This window comes from Nansenia antarctica, assembly GCF_963989245.1.
Source record: "Nansenia antarctica genome assembly, chromosome: 17".
NCBI lineage: Eukaryota > Metazoa > Chordata > Actinopteri > Argentiniformes > Microstomatidae > Nansenia > Nansenia antarctica.
This window is the reverse complement of record NC_137687.1, coordinates 499,170-513,813: the sequence shown is the minus strand read 5'-3', so window position 1 is coordinate 513,813 and position 14,644 is coordinate 499,170. Positions and strand designations below refer to the sequence as shown.

Here is a 14,644-nt window from a genome sequence, read left to right as displayed (position 1 = left end):
GAGTGTAACAGCTTGCAAAAAAATATAACGGAACAAAACTGAAATACAGTCATAACATACCCTTTTTGTCCCTTGCGTCCCTCCATCCTCTCCCCTTTGTGATAGAATCACTTACATTACTGGTCAGTGCAAAAATACAACATTAGAGAAAAAAAAAGATCAAAATCAAAGATTGGCATCTAACAAAACAACACAACTTCCTGTCAGCTGACCTGCAGCAGTGAGCTAACTGATAAACCTGGAGTAGCCCAGACGCCTCATCACACTCCCACACGTGTCCTCTATCAGCCGGATGTCCTTGCGTGGCATGTTCTGCCTCCAGATGTTAATGTTGGCTGGCGATATGTCCCCCTCGTACATCAGGTTGTACATGTTGGTGGAGGTGGTGAACAGGAGCTGGTTGAGGGCCGCCGGCGTGAGCGGGACCCCTAGGAAAGTGTGTATCCTCTCCGCCGTGGCCTGGGGGAAGTTCACTATGTCCTCGAACCTCACCTGGAGGTAGGTCTCCGCCGGCAGGTCTCCGCTGACCCGGGCCACGGTGGCGGTGTGCGCCAGCCACAGGTGGGCCAGCAGCAGGACGGCGTTGGACGCCTCGGAGGAGCGCGACGACAGGAGGAGCCTCCGGATCATCCTGAATTCCGGCGCCGACGCGGGACACCCGTTCCTGCTGGCGTCCTCCTTGAACATCAGGGCCAGGTGCTGGGGGATGTTCTTCAGGGAGTAGAGGCTGGGCTTGCTGTTGTAGAGCATGAGATAGATCCACGCCCGCGGGTCCCGGACCACGTGGATGGCCCTCAGCGCGGGGCCCACCACTTCCTGAATGAAAGGCAGCTTCAGCGCCCAACTGCCGCTGCGCATGTTCAGCACCACGCGGGCGTTGGGGTACTCGCCGACGTGGCGCCTCATCTCCCTGACGTAGTCCGCGTCCCTGTCCAGGCTGCCCCTCACCTTGTTGCCCCTCAGCTCGGCGGCGGGCTCACGCCTCCGCGTCCTCCTCCTCTTGTCCCTGGCCAGCGCAGCTCCTCTCTGGGGCTGCTTGGCCCTGCTGCTCTCCGCCAGCTGGATGTTCTGCAGATGCAGTTTGGTGTTGTGGACCAGTGAGTGCAGCCAGCCCTGGATGATCTTGAACCTTCCCCTCAGGGCGTCGGCCCTGGACCACTCGCAGGCGTCCACCAGGGAGTCGAACTCGAACTCGGTCTCCGGGATGTCTACGTGCTCCGTGGGGACTCTTATGTAAACAAAGTCGGAGTTGTTGTAAAAAATGTGCTTGAGTATCTCCGAGCCCGAGCCGGGCAGGGTCGTTATGACGACGGTCGGCAGGGGGAATCGATGCTGATCATAAAGTCTGATTTGTTTGTTGACATCCGGTTTGTTGTTGCTCCCCCCTTTCCATTTCACCCCGCAGAGGAGCTGATCGCAGCTATTAGACACAAACAGCAGCTCTGCTATCCACAGTATGAGCACGGAGAGGAGGGCATAGCGCATGAGCTTACTGAAGCACACGTACAGGAACTTTCTCTGCAGAGTCAGGAATCCAACAGCAAAAAAGAGTATCACCCCGGCTATCACATTGAATGTAAATCCAAAATCAAACGACTGATTGTCAGCGGTGATTTGTTTAGGGACGAGCTGTGTACCCAGGCCGTATCTCAGGATCTGATGTCTGTCCTCCACTTTGGCGTAACCCCCGAACCCTAAATAACTCTGCCGCGCCCCGATGTCTTTGTAGTTTGTCACAATCGACACAATCTTCTCCGTGTTGTTGACGATCAGAGACAGTCTCACGCCGTCTTTGTTGTTTTCCATAAACCTGCAGTTGGACACTTTGACGTACGGCCCGTGCATCACGTACGCCACCCTGCTCACCGCCCCCCTCATCGGGTACGTGACGTTCACGAACTGAGTCCACCTCTTTTTGAACTCGGCCGCCTGCTCCGCCTCCTGTATCCTCGTGTCGGGGCTGAGGCCCTGCGGGTCGAACCAGAACATCTTATAATGAGCGTCCCACACGTCCATCAACGCCCCGTTGTACTTGTCCATGACTTTATGGGGGACGTATTTAAAGTCAATGTCAAGGTTATGGAAGAAGGCGCTCATCGAGGTCACGGGTGAGTCGTCCCCCTTCTCCACGTGGTCCAGGACCAGCAGGGTCTGGGAGTTGAGCAGCACCAGCGCGCGGTACACGCTCTTCAGCCGCATAGCGGGAGAGTACGCACCCACCGCCTCCCCGCTCACAAACATGGTGTCTCTGTGGGAGGAGGCCGTGACGATCTCCCCCGCCGAGTCGCCCACCCCCTCGTCCGTCCAGCGGAGCCACTTGGCGCACTCCCCCAGCTGGCCCTCCCACGGGCCGTTACACTGACTAGTGGGCGACGGGCCGAACACCAGGACGTTGTTCAGGTAGCTGAACTTGGGTCCGTAGAGCGCCTCGGACACGAACACCTGCCCGTTGGGGGCGAAGGTGAAGGAGTTCTGGTCCGGGTGCTCGTGGCCGGGGTTGAAGCTGTTCCATCCGTCCACCCAGGAGTACGGCTTGGCGTGGACGATGTCGTACACCGCGCGGCCGCCCAGCTTCCCCGACTTGAAGGAGACGAACGTGTTGCCCTGGCCGACGGGCAGCCCTGCGCCATACGTCACCACGCCCCAGTTAGAGAAGATGTGCATGCTGGCCTTGCCGTATCCGTGCGGCGGCTGCGGGGTGAGATGGGCGTTGTACCAGATGAACTCCGTGTGGAGGGTAGTCCAGCGCTGGGCGGACGACTGGCCCATGGGGCCGTCCTTGGGCCTGTGCTTCCTGATCTGCTGGGCCAGCCAGTTGCCGGTGCCGTTCCTCATGACGAATGTGTCCAGGAACACCAGCTGACTCTCGGGCCCGTAGAACCAGTTGTAGTTGGAGTCGGCGATGCCCACGGTCCTCTGGAAGCCCGGCAGCAGGGTGGCGTAGTAGAACCAGAAGTGCGACACCAGCCAGTTGTTCTGCGTGTTGTCGATGTTGAAGTGACGCTGCGTCAGGAACACGTACTGCGTGATGGACTTGGCGGTGTAGCTGCCGTACGCCACGCCCTCGTCCAGCGACCCGTCCACGATGTGGTTCAGGAGAAACATGGTCTTCTCCAGATAGTTCACTGACACCTGCTTCCAGATCATCGTCTCCGGGTCGTCGTGTGTGCCCACCACTATGGCGCCGGTCAGGATGGCTAATATATTAGTGGTCTGGTGGTTCTGGAGATACTGCTTCCCCCACCCCCTGTACTTAGACAGCTCGTAGAGCTCCTCTGTCTCTGCGCGGATTCTCTTGAGGTAAACGTCCCGCCTCCGCTCGTCCAGAAAAGAGTAAACAAAGTCATAGGCGGTGGCGAACCCGGTGAGGGAGTGAGCCATGGGCACCTCGTCGTTCGGAGCGCTGGTCACCTTCCAGTCGGGGTACTCTGCCATCCTGTCCATGAACCTGAGGAGGAACTGCAGGGCGCCGGAGTCCTCCGGGCAGAGCAGGCAGTAGAGGGCGAGGGGGGGCAGGTTGTTTCCGTAAATCTCATTCCACTTACTGGTAAACTCCTCGTGTTTGGCGGGAGGCAGGTAGAGGGGCACGTTGGAGAGCATGGTCAGCACGGCGGCCCGGATGACTTTGAAGATGTGACTGTGTGTGGTGGAGGACCTCTGCCTCATGAGTTGTACATCCGCTTGGTTGAAGTACAGGTTGGGGTGAGTGTCGGTCGACTGCAGCTTGCGGTGGTCTGACGTTTTGCGCTGGGTGAGTTTGATCTGCATCAAGTCGTCTGAAAAGGTATATTTCTCTGTAGTGTTGAAAACTCCAGAGAAAGCTGTCCCCACTGCCAAAAGTGCCAGTACGAACACTGTACACACGATCCACTTCTTGTTAGCCATTGTAATAGACATTTGTGTTGTCATATTGTCTATTTTATTTTTTACTACCCCTTCTTTAATGTTGCATGACAAGTAATTTTCCTAGGTAAATTAATCCAGTTCAAGCCTTTGCCCATAACTTCATAAATGTCTTGTTGAGACATGTTCCTTTCCATATTTCTTTCCATAACAGTTGAGTCCCAATCACACAGTCCATCAAAAGCATAATATATCTCACAATTATAAACAGATGTGACCACAGCCTGTTAGAACACTGGAGCCAGGGTCCGGACGTGAACACTTACTAGTGTAATTAGTTGTAATCCTCCCGTCAAAAAGGACAGAAATGAACCATCAGTGTGTCCACTTGAGAAGTTAGACAAAAAGCGGCCAAATAAAGTTGGGGGGTGTCTCTGAACTCACGCAATACATAGAAATGTCTTTAAAAAAAAGAAGAAAAAAAAGAAAAAAAAGACTTACATAAACGTCCGAAAAATATTAAACATAGAGTCCGTTGAGTCCATGAAATCCGTTACTTTTGCGTGGGGAACGTTTCCAGTCCCTCTCGGTGTCCCTCACCTCTCCTGGGCAGCAGCTCGTATGGATCTGCTCACCAGAACATCACAGAACATCTCAGAACATCTCAGAACATCTCAGAACATCTCTCAGCCCCAGTCAGGGTCCGGTCCAGTCACACACACCCAGAGGCTTCTCCGTCTCTTCTCTATGGATGTCATAATATCCATAACCCCGAACAAACAACAGCACATCTCCGCACCTAATATCCTGACATGCGAGCTGCGGTGGTAATGTCCTGGTGTCTCAGACAGACGAGGGTTTTAGTCGTTTTCCATCATCATTCATATACAATATTCATATTCATATACAGTATTCATATTTCCATCATATTCATATTCAGTATTCTCCCTCCTCTCCGTTTCCCTTTTTCCTCACAATCCCAGCTGCAGACAGAATAACAGACAGTCATAGAGAATGGAAAGTTCCCCTCACTCCATAAGTATCCGTGGAGGAATGACACAGAGCATTGTTCATATTGTTCATAACATAACAGACATTAAATCACCATCCCGGATAGTCTAGGAACCCCGTGCGTTGACAGATCTTTGTAATCCAATGATTTGCGCTCCCCTCCTTTCGCCTCTCGCAAGCATGTTGCATCACTGACACTATGCGGGTGAACGTGAATAAGAGGCTGGATGGTCTGGGTCTGATGTGTCCCTCCTCCCCGGGTCTGATGTGTTCCTCCCCGCTGGATCTCCACAGTGTGATTGTCTGATTTAAAAAAAAAAAGACATTTCTATGTATTGCGATGGGAAGTGTTCCCCTGCGTCGCCTGTAGAGGGCGCTGTGAGGTCGGCCAGCGCGCTGCTGGGTGTTACTGTATTTTGCCAACTTGTTATTTATGTTATTATGTTCCCATGTAGTAATGGATTTAAACAATAACATAACAGCCGCTCTCTGATACCTGCTGCTTAGAAACGACTCAACCTTGACTTACCTGGTATACATGTGACTGGTGTAGCCCTAATATAAAATATATATATATATATATATATATATATATATATATATATATATATATATATATATATATTGGTAAAAATATATTAAAAATAAAAAATAAATAAAAACCTGTTGACTCAAGGCTCAAACTCATAGGTAATAAAATAGGATAATCATTAAGGTAGTGGAACACACAATTCTGAGGTCAGCTATTATCTTTGTATTGGAGGAGTGCCGGTTTGTCAAAAGACATTTAAAAGCTCAACAGCTCATCATAAAAACGTGTGGAGATGTTGAACATAGGACAGTTGATGTATTCACTTCAGTGTAGCCTTGTCTTACTGCCTGGTATACTCACTATAGGCGCTTCATACAGGCTTACCCAAGCACACACGGAGACAGCACGAGATGTGTTTTATGGAGACCGACCACCCCTGCGCGCTGCTCTTCCCTGAGTACGAGTACAGATGCACACACGAGGCCACGGACCAGCTCCCTTATCAGCTCTGCAGCAGCAGTCACGCATATAGATCTCCCCCAGGACACAAGACGCTTCCCCGCGCTGCGCCGCCTGCCCACCTCTCTGCATTTCAATTACATTAATTGTCCACATCTCTCTCTTACACCTCTATAGTACCTCACCAGCATACCGGTGACTAATTTTAATATCTATCAAGAATCACTTCATTATTTTCTCTTCTTACAAGAGAACTCTAGGGTGAGTGGAACACACACTCAAAGATGATATATGAAATGAAAAAGGTTTTTATCCACAGTGGGTCTTTCTGAGTCATACATACAGAGACCTTGAGTAGAGGTGGTGATAGACGTGTGCGTCTTCAAAGGCCAGGCAGGTTTATTTGTACAGCACATTTCATACAACAGGGGCAATTCAAAGTGCTTTACATACATTATTAAAAAATACAGCGAGAGCAGCATAGTAAGAAAATACAAATGACAATGAATAAAAGCAAATATAAGAAGTAAATAGATAAAACATTTAATGAGACAATAGTTAATGGAAAAAAGACATTGATAGAAGTGTTTGTGTTTAATCATATCTGGTGCAAAACATGAAGGTTTTTAGCTTAGATTTAAATATTTCAGGGTTTGGGCCTGTTTGATTTCTTCAGGGAGTTTGTTCCAGGAGCATGCAGCAGCGTGACTGAAAGCTGCTGCACCGTGTTTTGTTTTCACTCTAGGAATGATTAGCTGATTAGCCTCAGCTGACCTTAGGGACCTTGTGGGAATATAGGGTGGGAGGAGAAAAAAACAAAACAAAATTAGCAAAGCAAGTATTCGAAAACGTTTAAACAAAAACAAAAAAACAATCAATACGTCATTTCAAATATGTTATTGTCGACCGAACGGGAGATCGTCTGAGCCTCCTAATTAAAGGAGGCCCCTGCTCGAAAGAAACGATTGAATCCCATGAAACGATTACCCAAGATAAAAACACACACACTAATCACTGTTGTTCCCAGGTGTTTGTGCCGACGGCGAAACAGGAGGTCTTCAGGTAGGTTGTTGTTGCTTGGCACTGGTTGCCTAGGTGACGCTTCAAACACATCAGACCAGAGAGAGGTTTGACTGGCACAGCTCTGTATTGCCAAAAATGTGTCAAACATGGCGTTCACACACACACACACACACACACAGACGCTTGACTGAAAGACTGGGTGGCCTCCCTCTGTCTCCCCTCTGCTGTTTATATTATACGTAGATGTTTGAAGCATCAGGAAGCTTTGGTCGGCTAGTTGAGTAAAAAAAAGACCCAAAAAAAAGATCTGGACATCCATATTGAACAGAGAGGTGTGAATAGACAGCCGGTTGCCCTTATTAAAAATGTGCCGTGCTGAGAGCAGAGGGAGGCGTGAACCGGCCCTATGAAAGACTCCTCTCTCTCTCTCTCTCTTCCTGTGAAGAATTTCAATTTCTCCCCTAGAGTCTCTGGATAACACAGCATGCTTGAGTCTTGCATAAGGGCCTCTGGGTAGAAAGTCTGACTCTAAAATAGGCTACAACTGTTTCAGGTTCAAACGGGGTTTTGGAACACCTGACTGCGAGGCGGCGTGCCTGTCGATCACACCAGTCTGGGAGCAGGGCATTGTTCTCTCAGACTGAGGAGTCCGCTGCTGCGATGTCGGGCTGATTTCCTTTTAATAAATTCAGTTTATTTCAAAAGTTTTTTGAAATTCCAAATACCAACGGTTTTTATTTTACATTTACAGAAGAATGTAAGGAACACACACACACACACACACACTCACACACACACACACACACACATTGATGACTGTTGGTACAGTACAGTATTAGACTCAGACTGTGAATAGACCTCAGAGTTCACAGGTCTGTTAGGAGACTAATGCTAATGATAATGCTAATGCTAATCAAGCCAACCATTTGGAATAGGTTTTCACCACACCCAGCGATGGTGAGTGACCACGTTTGATGTGACAAGAACTATCAAATAAACGAACATGCAGTGGGTAATTGTATCCTGCTGCTTCAGACTGGGTGATGGATCAAAAGGGTAAAACCCCCCAAGGTCCAACGTCTGGGGAGAACCTGAGTTGTTGGTTCAGACCACAGCTGGACCCAGAGCCCTGCTCTGCTGCCTGGTCACACCCAGGGGAAGATTCCTTAAACAGACGGAGCCTTCAGCGTGGCCGCACCCACCCTCTGGAACTCCCTCCCTGGGACAGAGCCTTCAGCGTGGCCGCACCCACTCTCTGGAACTCCCTCCCTGGGACAGAGCCTTCAGCGTGGCTGCACCCACCCTCTGGAACTCCCTCCCCACAGTGATCCGCAACGCCCCCCCCACCCTGGACTCCTTCAAACTAGCCCTCAAAACACATCTGTTCTCCAAGGCCTTTGGCCCCTAGTCAATGTTTCAGTTTTGCTTTGTTTGTTTTCTGTTTTGTCTGTCTGATCATTCCCTTGAATTGTAAAGCGTCTTGGGTCTTTTTAAAGGCGCTATATGAATTCAAGTTATTATTATGATTATTATTATTAAACACAGACGTTGTCACCGTCCTTTATTTTCTCAGATTTTTTCAATGTTATGAAAAGTAATTGTAAATGAATTCAATTTGTTTTCAATTAAAGAATTGGATCACTTCTGAAATTGATGGAATTGAAAAAGAGTTCACCCCTCTCAACTCTGCTCTGCTGTCAGACTGTCAGTGTCTATTATCGTCCTGTATAGTTGAATGGACACAATATCCTAATGGTGTCAGAACATTGTGTAGTGGTAGGGGCCCTGCCTGCCCAGATATAACCCTCATGTCGTGACGTTAGAATTATAAGGTTCTATCTTCATTTTAATTTTTTTATTTAGTTTTTTACATAATCTGATCCATTAGGTGTTTATTAATGCCTGTGTGGTGTTATTTAGAAAATGTTTACATTTTTGAGTTAGTAATTAATAAAATACAAAGGTTCCATCTCACAAAACATAATGGAATGTAAAAACTTTGACGCTCAATATCTCTGAACTGCCCTAGACGGAGATAGAACCTTATCATTCTAAGCTAATTCTAAGAATTAATTCTAATTCTATGTCTTCTTGGAACAATAGTTTACCTCTGTGGCATCTGTGTGAGAGGCCCTGGGTTCAAATCCTGCCAGTTGCAATTGCATGGGGCTCAATTCAAATCAAACTTTATCCATTGAGAAGCTAAAACGTATGTTATGTTAAACCTCTGTGAGCCAATATGTGACACGGTTTGATGAAAAAGGTCCTCATGTCGGGAATTGTGAAACCTCGCAATCGAGCCAAACAAGTCTTGTTGTGAAAAACACATGTTTAATGTTTTTCGGCATAGGACGAAAATTGAACCGATGAAGAACCTACTGGATACAGTTTTACATTCAATAAATACCTACAGTTAGTTAGCAAACTGGGGGGGGGGGGGGGGGGGGGTATTGTTTTTATGTATTTTTGAGTAGGCGTGTCGCTTTCGCTACTCTCAACCCACTTCCTCTTAAATAGTCATGTGACCTTGTCTGTTTGGTGCCATCAAGGACTTTATCCACAGAGAAAGTTTAGTCGATACTATTCACAGGACTGTGGTCTGTCAATACACCTTCTCCTTGTTTATGGGTAAGTGAGTTACATGACTTGTTTACTAAGGCAGAGCCAAACGTGTTAGTTTGTTAACCAGTGTACTGAGTTACATGCTATGCTGTCTAGCGTAGCCACACTAGTGGCAGGTGTTAGCTTGTTAGCTAGCTAGCTTTGGTAGACGCTTGTTTGTTTGTTTGTTTTTGTTAGCTGACTTAGCGGTTTTGTTTGTTGTGTGTGTGTGTGTGTGTGTGTGTGTGTGTGTGTGTGTGTGTGTTTATTTATTACGCTAGCCAAGCAAGTGTTAGCTTGTTAGCTAGCTAGCTTTGTTAGAGATATAGGCTAATAGATTATAGAAAAAGTAAATGCTTTTGTAATGAACGGTAATGTTGTGTGGAATCAAAAATAATGATTCATTCATTGATTTGTAGATTTGCTGTAGAATAATACTGTGGATTGTAATGATTTATGGCTAGCTTAGACAGACTCAAAGAATATTCTAACATATTGTAAATGAAATGCATGTAGCTGCCAACAGAATCGTGCACATGTACATTATGGTTTAAATTATTCTCCATTTAGACAGCGAAACATTTCATTTCTCCCAATGTTAGATTAGAATCCAATGATTTCACTAGCCTACTTCTTACAGTACAGGATGACTTCAACAAGGATACATTATGTTCATGAGAGGCTATGGGAAGCATGCAAGCCTACACTAGCAGTGTGTCCACACCTCTGACCTGAAACGTGTGTGACAGAATGACGAGGTGAGAAGTTCTGAGAGATGACACCTTGATGTGAGTCACCAGCACTTCAGGTATTTGTCATTGTCATTGTATTAGTAAATCTATTTCATCAACATAGTAGTATTTCCTCAAAGTGGTGTGTTGGTAACAGTCGGCAATCATTTTAAATGTACTGTCTCCTTTTTTTATTACTTTTTTATGGGCTTTGATGCCCAGATGGGATGGGAAGGAACTATACCGAAGTCCCACTAGATGCTTTATGGACTATAATGATAAATGCATGTGCACACGGACACAACATTTTTTATTTTTTTACCATTCTATTATTGTATTGCTCAATTGTATCTTGCCTCATTTTGTCCATTGCCATTTAGTTTTCTCTTGCTGCTGCAATGTCGCCTGAAACTGAAACCATAACAATTTTTCTCTTTACTTGTGTAATGGGATGTAATACATTTTGGCACACATGGCAATAAAACATCATGTCAGCCCTGCAAGTTTGTTTCCTGAGGGTTAGCTGACAACCCCACTGACAGATGACAGGTAGATCATGACAGGTGGTGTAATGGGGGAGTGGTTGTCTTGAGAGAGAGGTTGTCTTGAGGGAGAGGTTGTGGTGAAGTTAACCAGCCATTACTTACTTGTGAAATGTGGCTGTGAATACATTGAGGCAGGATTTCTCGGCTCGCTGATTTGAGGGGTATTAACATTCAAATATGCAGCATGACTTCTTCAACTTTCAGATTTCAATGTATGACACATCCTTTGAAAGCTTACAATCTACCCTTTCATAATCTGGAAAAAACAAAAAAAATGACGTTGCCAGACTTGCAGACCTTTTCATCAAACCCTGTAACATCTGATCCGTCTTTGATACAGAGTTAGGGTGTTCCAGAGTTACTGAGTTCCAGTTTCCCTAAAGCAACACAGTCTCATCAAAAGAGCTGCAACACTACGGCAACTCCCGGCAATCCAAATGCTTCTCAAGAACTTACTTCTCCCCAAACGTCCATTTCTTAACTCCGCACTACATTCTTTTAGTGACTTGCTAAACCTGAACACCCATCAAACAAACATGGTGCTGTTGATGTTTTAACAGAGTCCCAAAAGAGTATTAGGATGAAAGGGAACATATTTTGATAACAACAACCCACAGTATCAGACCTTGAGTGAAGGAGACGGATGGAAGCCTTTGAAAGGTAAAGACAGCTGGGAATACGCTGTGATCATGAAACATTTACCACACATGCTCGGCTGATACCTGTTCTCCTCTCTGAGGAGGTGCACGCTACAACCCAGCTCTTAAACCTGCCGTGAATATTTCAAGATGCTAATTTCAGAGTCCCTGAGGTGGGTAATTTCAGTTGAATGAGTTGAAAAACGCCCCCCCAAAAAGTTAAAAGTAATGCTTTTGAAAGTTGGAAGGGGGCAGAAAATAGATTAAAATATGCAAAACCATGTGGGCCAAACAGACATAAAACCAAGTAAGACTTTCTGTATGCGGCATAGAGTCTTTGGTCCCTGTCATCACTTTCATGATACAGTGGTGGTGGTCCAGTGGTCTAGTTAGTACCTTGGCCTGGGGTGGTCCAGTGGTCTAGCACCATGGCCTGGGGTGGTCCAGTGGTCTAGCACCATGGCCTGGGGTGGTCCAGTGGTCTAGCACCATGGCTTGGGGTGGTCCAGTGGTCTAGCACCATGGCCTGGGGTGGTCCAGTTGTCTAGCACCATGGCCTGGGGTGGTCCAGTTGTCTAGCACCATGGCCTGGGGTGGTCCAGTGGTCTAGTACCATGGCCTGGGGTGGTCCAGTAGTCTAGCACCATGGCCTGGGGTGGTCCAGTGGTCTAGCACCGTGGCCTGGGGTGGTCCAGTGGTCTAGCACCATGGCTTGGGGTGGTCCAGTGGTCTAGCACCATGGCCTGGGGTGGTCCAGTGGTCTAGCACCATGGCCTGGGGTGGTCCAGTGGTCTAGCACCGTGGCCTGGGGTGGTCCAGTGGTCTAGCACCATGGCCTGGGGTGGTCCATTGGTCTAGCACCATGGCCTGGGGTGGTCCAGTGGTCTAGCACCATGGCCTGAGATGGTCCAGTGTTCAAGCACCGCGGTCTACAGTACACACGTATGCCCATTAGGGCTGTTACGATTATTCGACGTCGTCGACGTCATCGACTACGTCAATACGTCGGTTAGCGTAATATGCGTCGGTTAGTCGTAAATAAACAAAATGGCGGTTTTTTTTTTTTTTTTTTTTTTTAAACCTTTATTTTACCAGGCGAGACAATTAAGTGTATGAGTGAAAAATGGATAGCTACTAGCTAATGTTACACAAGCAATGTAGCTCACCACAGTTCGTATGTCTTGTCTTCTGGTGTTAGTAACGTTAGCTATGTAGCTGGCTAGCTACGGTAGCCTATTGTCATTGTGGTGCGAGCACCTACTGTACGTTATCTAGCTCGTAGCTCGCATGCTACGTTAGCATCAATTTAGCTAATCATAACATAGCAGCGAGAGTAACGTTAGCTAGCTATGTGTTGTGGTGATGGACAGACTTCTAAATGGCCATGTTGGCATTCAAGTTGGCTAAACATAGCAGTGAGGTGGAGACAAATACGTTTTTTTTTTTTTTTTTTTTTTACAGTACAAAAATTATCGTTAGACTTATCGATAAATTAGTCGTTAGACTAACCGAATAATCGATAAAATAATCGCTAGATTAATCGTTAGAAAAATAGTCGTTTGGGACAGCACTAATGCCCATGTCGACATGGGTTCGAATCCGACCCATGCCCCTCTCTCTCTCCCTTCTTCTCCTTACTTTCCTGTCTGTCTTCACTATATCTGTCTAATAAAATGAAAAATATGAGTGGGACTGCCCCTTCCCCCCCCCCCACCCCCCCAAAAAACAGTGCCTCTATTAGAATGGATTTCATCTTGTACACTGCTTCTTACTCACACTCCCTCCCGTAGTCTCAGATCTCCTCTGCCAACCAACTTGTCATCCCTTCTGCCCGCCTGACTACTATGGGATCCAGACAGCCTTCAGCCGCTCTGCTCCCCGCCTCTGGAACTCTCTGCCACCTAACACTCTGGAACTCTCTGTCTGTCTCCTAACACTCTGGAACTCTCTACCACCTAACATTCTGGAACTCTCTGCCACCTAACACTCTGGAACTCTGTGCCACCTAACACTCTGGAACTCTCTGTCTGTCTCCTAACACTCTGGAACTCTGTGCCACCTAACACTCTGGAACTCTCTGTCTGTCTCCTAACACTCTGGAACTCACTGCTACCTAACACTCTGGAACTCTCTACCACCTAACATTCGCAATATTGACTCTCACCACTTTCCAGTCTTAAAACACACCTTTTCACAATGGCTTACTTGGTTTGAATCTCCTGTATTTTGTTTGTTGTTATATCTCATTTTGCTTTGTTGATTTTAATCTTTTGATATGTGGTTTTAAACTGTCTTGTAAGGTGTCCTTGAGAGCCTTGAGAGGCGCCCATAAATAAAATGTATTATTATTATTATTACTCTACGCTCCTCGCTTTACTTATACTGCTGATGCAGATGATGGCTTACTATACGGGATATGACATTCATACTGCATGAGAGAAACGCTGCACAGCTCTCAGATGTACTTCCCCCATCATCCCTCTGACATGTGACTTCCTCCCACAGGTCCAAATTAAACGTCCTGGTGTGACTGAAGATTCGTGGACTGGCGGTGATGCGATGTGGCTCTGTGCACAGCCAGATTACAACTCCACTGTTCATGTTGTTGTCATATTTATTTATTTTTATATCCTCCTCCCCACTTTCAGAGAGACTGGGGCTTTAATTTGAAGGTGTCAGAAGTCTTCTCTTCACTGCACACACTTCAAAGGGGGGCTGTGAGGAAAGCTGTGTCTTTTGAGGCGCACGTTATTCAAATGGGCCGGCTTCCATCTCTCGCAATTTGGATTCTGTGGCACCTCCTCAGCTACCGAGGTTGATGAGGCGGCGGGAAAGAGGGGAGGGAGGGAGGGGAGGGAGGGCGGAGAGGGGAGGGAGGGAGGGAGGGAGGGGAGGGAGGGAGGGGAGGGGAGGGAGGGAGGGAGGGAGGGAGGGGAGGGAGGGAGGGAGGTGAGGGAGGGGAGGGGAGGGAGGGTGGGAGGGGAGGAGAGGGGAGGGAGGGAGGGAGGGGAGGGAGGGAGGGAGGGAGGGAGGGAGGGAGGGAGGGAGGGGAGGTGAGGGGAGGGAGGGGAGGGAGGGGAGGGGAGGGAGGACTCGCTATACTAGGTGTCCGCTGGGAACCTGCCAGATCGTTGTTGGAATGGGACTGAGTGATACACAGCTGACTGAGCCATGCAAGCTTTTAGCACGAGGCACAAACTTCCCCCAGCACCAAGCTGCCGTCCCTTCTCCCCTGGGGGCCACAGGGTGACGTAGGAGATT

The 14,644-nt window shown here is 47.7% G+C and overlaps 1 protein-coding gene across 1 annotated transcript; it reads right to left on the bottom strand.

Annotated features, from left to right (window-relative positions):
* Positions 1-225: 225 nt before the first annotated feature.
* On the bottom strand, positions 226-3,897 carry dselb (dermatan sulfate epimerase like b; the record flags this gene model as incomplete). The annotated part of the gene is made up of 1 exon (XM_080547197.1): positions 226-3,897. The coding sequence occupies one exon, from the start codon at positions 3,895-3,897 to the stop codon at positions 226-228; it is 3,672 nt and encodes a 1,223-aa protein (XP_080403323.1).
* Between the last annotated feature and the right edge of the window lie 10,747 nt (positions 3,898-14,644).